The 6000-nt window shown below is 51.1% G+C and overlaps 1 protein-coding gene across 1 annotated transcript in view; it reads right to left on the bottom strand.

Moving 5' to 3' along the window:
• Window positions 1-5849: 5849 nt before the first annotated feature.
• dph1 (diphthamide biosynthesis 1) overlaps window positions 5850-6000 on the bottom strand; it is a gene marked incomplete at its 3' end in the record, with an annotated part of 43808 nt that continues 43657 nt past the window's right edge. Inside the window, 1 exon segment of the mRNA XM_079731904.1 lies at window positions 5850-5954. Coding sequence (XP_079588030.1) covers window positions 5850-5954 — 105 coding nt within the window.

Genomic DNA, 6000 nt, shown 5'->3' with positions numbered 1-6000 from the left:
ATTTTAAAATAACAGCTTCTTTATTTTTAATACCGCCACCGCTCCTCCCGAACACAAAAAAACTAAAATAAGGCGTGTTCCTCGGTACACACCTTTGAGAGTGTGTTCCGGGGAACACACACTGGGTTTAGAGAAAGGGAAAAGGGGGGGGGCTGAACGAAACAGACGCTGTGAAGCGGTGGCCCCCGTCAGCCAGGGGGGGTTTGCGGTGAGTCGGAGACGTAGAATGAGAAAGATTCCCCCCCGTCTCGACGCTGCATCGCCCGCTCACCCGAGGCGGAGAGAGGTCTTAGCGTGGAACACAACGGTCCAACCGTTGGCCGTCTGAAACGCTTGGGGAGACTCGGAGTCTGGTCCGATCCAACTTGCAAAGTCTGAGAGCGTTGGCGGTCTGAGGTTGGAGCCATTGGATACTCTGATTGGTTGGTTGACCACCAGCGAATCAGCGCAGAGTGTGGGAGGGGCGGACGAGCGTCGACCCAATGTTAAGGAGAAGGTACACGCTACTGTGTAGTCGGCAGTAGACTTCGCGGTGTGTCTCAATAGAAACATTAAAACAAACGGTTGTTTGTTTTGTTGTTTTGCCAAATGGCCCGGCGCTAGTTGTGTAGGACGCTAGCTGAGTGCTAGCCGAGGCAAACTAGGTGTGTCTGGTCCTCGCGTCGGCTAGCACTCCTGGTTAACGTCCTACACACGTAGCTATCTGAGTGCTCACCTAGCGTTCCACACAACTTGTTAGCCTCAGCTAGCACTCAGTTAGCATGCTAGCACCGGGCCGGCTGAATGCTACCCTCAGCTAGCATTCAGCTAGCGTCCTACGCACCGGGCCGGCTGAATACTACCCTCAGCTAGCATTCAGCTAGCGTGCTAGCGTCCTACGCACCGAGCCGGCTGAATGCTACCCTCAGCTAGCATTCAGCTAGCGTGCTAGCGTCTTACGCACCGAGCTGGCTGCGTGCTCTCCTACCTACGGGCACCCAGCTAACTCGGTGCGTAGGACGCCAGCACGCTAACCTGCTACTTTCGACCTTGACGGCAGCCCCCCCGTCTATACATACCAGCTTGACAAGCTTCAGAAGGCAAAACAAGAGAATATCCCTCACAGGAGAACACACACACACATACACACACACACACGGCTGATTGGCACATCCACAAACACACACGGCGCCGGCGGGAAGGGGGCTAATATTAGCTCAGCGGGCTGAACGGTCACACCAGTCAGAGGGGCCCGCGGCTCGCACACCAAATTCAATTTCCATCCAGCGTGGGGCTTTGAAGGTGTGGAACACATGTGAGATCCCAGCATGTTAGGGGGGAGACGGGGGGGGGGGGGGGGGGAGACGGGGGGAGGGAGAGAGGGAGATAGGGAGGGGAGACCCAAACAGGGAGTGAGTGGGGAGGAGAGTGAGAGTGAAAGAGTGAGTCAGCGAGGAGAGTGAGAGTGAAAGAGAGACAGAGAAAGAGAGAGTTGTGGGAGCAATTAGGTAAAAAGAAAATGAGTACGTGGGAGAGAGAGAGTAAGTGTGAGCGAGAGAGAGAGAGCGGGTGAGAACGAGAGCGAGAGAGTAAGTGAGCGAGAGAGAGTAAGTGAGCGAGAGAGAGAGTAAGTGAGAGCGAGAGATTGGATGAAATCAGAGAGAGAAAGTGAGCGAGGGAGAGCGAGAGAGATAGAGAGCACATCCTCCATTACCACCCATCATGTGCACCAGGGCCAGAGCGCACCTCTTATTCCATGGTGGCGATCAGCTGTGATATAGCCGGCGTATCGACCCCAGCAGAGAGGCTGCTCAGACCCTCAGACCCAGGGCGTCGAGGAACCCAAAGGCTCCATGAACGCAGGGCTGCTCGATTATGGAAAACATCATGCTCACGATTATTTTTGCCAATATTGACATCGCGATGATTCAGTTGCTGCATTGAACATGCAAAACATGCTGCATTGATTCAGCATTTCTCACCAAAAAACACTATGTAGCCGAGAACTTTCTTGAGGAAATTTCCTCTTAAAAAATACTCAAAAAGTTTGAATATAAAATTTCACATCGGAAATAATGTACAAATATGCACACAACTGTTTTTCTAAAACATTTAATGAATAAAATAAATATTCTTAAAAAAATATTTAGATTATGTTCGTTATGAGATCGTTTGACCCACAAATCTAGATCACGATTAACATTTGATCAATTGCACAGCCCTATACGAACGTGCTCTCAGGGCAGCTTCCGGAAAACACCGGTGGTGACATCATCGGGCTAACACTGTGCGCGGCGAGGCTACGATGCTACGCTCCTGCGCTACCGTCACCGCCGCGGGGGCGGGCAGAGAGAGGGCCCCTACGCAATGTAAAGTGAGCTGCAGTGCATTAGCCTCCGCGCCCCATTATGTCACTGACACGGTTAGCCGGGACCTTTACCTGCATGACTGTACTTCAATTACACCTAGGCCTCCCCCCCCCCCCCCTATTACCCCCTAACACCCGCCCCCCCCCCTCCCTCGCGGAAACAATTAACCTTCCAACTCACCGCCGGAAAAAGAAAACTGGAAACAATCACTTTTGACGGCGACTTAATCGAATGAAAAACAACAAATCTAATTGGTAACGATTATGTAAGAGTGGGGGAAAATAAAGAAATAAATCACCCAAAATAATAGCCCGCTATGTATTTGGGGTCTGGCCAAGATAAGAGAGTGTGGTGGGCAGATAGCTAGCATGTTATAAAACCAGCCTTTGGGATAGCCTCATTACACTGTTATGAGGGCCTGCTTACGGCTCCTCACGCTCGCTCCCTCAGTATAGAGTGTGTGTGTGTGTGTGTGTGTGTGTGTGTGTGTGTGTGTGTGTGTGTGTGTGTGTGTGTGTGTGTGTGTGTGTGTGTGTGTGTGTGTGTGTGTGCGCACGCGTCGGCCACTCGCTAATGACATTAAAAACCCGTGGGTGGGTAATGGACAGAGCATTAGCACCTTCTTGTCTTGTCCCTCTAGGAGACTTCCTCTTTTTCTTTCCCCCCCTCTCTCCTCCCTCCCTCCCTCCCTCCTCTTTATCTCTCTTAGTTACTGCGCAGCGTGAAGCGTCTGCCTTTTAAAGACACCCTTTGTAATGCAGTCTGCTGCTTATTCACAGCACAATGGGCGACCATCGGGTCTAAAAGGGGACCCAATTAGGGTGCTCCGTGTTGGGTTACCAACTTCCTCGCACCACACGGGCAGCCTTCATCTTATGATTGGCCTTTAACCTATTCAGGCCGTGCCACGGCGGGACGCACGGCTCGATATATATATATATATAGAAAGTACAGTCCCCAGGGTACCATCACAGAACCAGAAAGTGGTGCCATTAAGGCACCTTTGACGTCTGAGTAATACCACCTCTTAAGTGGTTTACGAAACTCAATTCAGTGTGTTTTTCGTTTTTTTTAACGCGACCGTTTTGTTTGCGTTTCCGTCGCAGTTTGTGAGTCACATCGGAACGTGGCTGACAGATATCGAACAGGCTGTTCCGTTACAATGCCTCCTACCGGCTTCCTGCTGACAGGAGCTGCGCTGCGACCGCCGCCGCACACGGCCAGCCACTCATGAGAACACTCTCAGGTACAATGTTGGATTTTACACCTGTTAATGAGCGAGGACCGGCCATAAATCAAACGCCGCCGCGCCGCTCACTTCATCTTCATGAATACCCTCTTTTACCTGGGAATTACACTATTAAATCTTGGTTGAATTATTTTAAAAACTTCAATGCACTCAATGTGATATGATTTATGAGAGCGGCCCTCCTGATTTTTTTTTAAGTTGGAAAGAAAATAACATGCTTTCCTCTGATTGTTATCAATCCAACACAGACCTCCTAACTAACCCTCATTCTCTCTCTCTTTCTCTCCGTCTCTCTACATCGCTCTGTCTCTCTATATTGCTCTCTCTCTACGTCACTCTGTCTTTCCCTCTCTCCGTCTCTCTATATCGCTCTTTTTCTCTATATATTGCTCTCTCTTCATCGCTCTGTCTGTCTCTCTCTCTCCTCTCTATATCGTTCTCTCTCCTCTCTATATCTCTCTCCTCTCTAGCTCGCTCGCTCTCTCTTCTCTCTATATCACTCTCTCTCTCCTCTCTATATCACTCTCTCTCTCCTCTCTATATCACTCTCTCTCCTCTCTATATCTCTCTCTCTCCTCTCTAGCTCGCTCGCTCTCTCTCCTCTCTATATCGCTCTCTCTCCTCTCTATATCACTCTCTCCTCTCTAGCTCGCTCGCTCGCTCTCTCTCCTCTCTATATCGCTCTCTCTCTCTCCTCTCTATATTGCTCTCTCCCTCTCCCTCTGTCTCCCTCTCTCCCCCAGACCTTCTGTCCCTTCACCCACATCACACTGCTCATTACTCCACAGTGGGTCCAATCTGCAGCAGTGGGAGCAGAGTGTGTGTCCACGTGTATGTGGGTGCACACCAGTGTGTCAGGCGGTGTACGTCTGTATCTTTTAACAAAGCAACATCTACAGACGTCGTGTATTGTGCTCACTAACTCGGCCACGGCCGGTCAGATGAACCGGTGCCAGACAAGCTCCGGTTCTCTGCGGTCGGTACCTCCTCTCGGGCGATGGTCGAGGTCGGATCCCGCTCCCCGTCACAAAACATCAGCGTAACAAGGCCGGGCCGACGACGTCTGCACGCCAGGTATCAGGCTCTCCGGCAGAACCGAGTGTCGAGGATCGAGGAGTGTGATGCGGGAGGAGGGTGACTCACTCTTATTAACACCCGACACCCTGGTGTCGATCCAGCCAAAGTTCACAGATTGTCAGATGTCATTCGAAGAAGGGGTGAATAATGCTGTCTATAAGCGACCGGTGAGCTCATTATAATTCTGTGGCTTTATAGTGGAGGGGGAAGAGTGCACAGCACTAAGTGTTTTGATAGATTAATCATGCGCACAGCGTCGTTTTCCCTATACCCCCCCTGAGTCAAAGTCAGGGGAGCAGCCTCAAGTATCTGAGTTCATTAGACTAGACTATTTGTTTTTGCTGCAAGGGTAAAATTGGTAAAACTCTTAGCAAGACATGAATGCCAATTTTGTTTATGATGCCGTTTGGGCTATTGTTGTCCCTCCGCGCCCTGCTATAGCAGGGTGCGATCGCGCGTACCGTTGCCTCCTTAATTATCCCCGCTACAACGCTCCCAGAATGCACCTTTTTAATTCTCTCGGTAGCGGCCGTTTAGGCCGCTCCTCATAACAGATTGACAAAAGGTTGGCGGCGAAATCCATCTGGTGATAAACGATGGGCAGACCCTCGCTCACAAAAACAAAAACGGCCGGGTAAGTGTCGGAAGGTGCAAGGTGGACGAATACATTATACACACGAACCCACGGCAATGTGAACATCGTGGGCAGCAATGGCTGAGCGCTTCACCGGCGTTCAGGCAACGCTGCGATGCACGCAGAGCTGGCCCGGTGATTATGCCTGCCAGGTTATGCCTTTACCGAAAGACAGAAGAGAACGAAAAACAGGCATTCTGTATCGCTCCAGTGCGGGAGTTGGCTGCCGCTTCATTTATACTCTGCCAGCGTACTGCAGCTACTGCTGTGTGTGTGTGTGTGTGTGTGTGTATGAGCTAGCATTTTTCTGTGTACGTGTATGTGTGTGAGCTGGCATGTGTGTGTGTATGCGTGTGCGTATGTGTGTGTGTGTGAGCTTATGTGTTTGTGCGTGCTTCTGTGTGTATGCGTTTGTGTGTGAGCACGCTTCAGTGTGCATGTGTACTTTTATGTGTATGTGTGTTTATGTGTGTGTGTGTGCGTGCATATGCATAGACGTGCATGCTCATGCATGTGCGAGTGCGTCCTCTAGTGTGTAGACTCACGCGTCCACGTCGGGCATCAGGTCCAGTTTGCTGGGGAAGATCTCGGACAGCAGCACACGGCTGAAGGACCTCCCCAGGGACACCAGCTTGGCCTCCAGCGTCTGGGACGGAGAGACGGCCCCCCAGGGAGGAGGTGGGTAGGGGCGA

This window comes from Pollachius pollachius (assembly GCF_949987615.1).
Source record: "Pollachius pollachius genome assembly, chromosome: 3".
NCBI lineage: Eukaryota > Metazoa > Chordata > Actinopteri > Gadiformes > Gadidae > Pollachius > Pollachius pollachius.
This window is presented reverse-complemented; position numbering and strand designations above follow the sequence as displayed.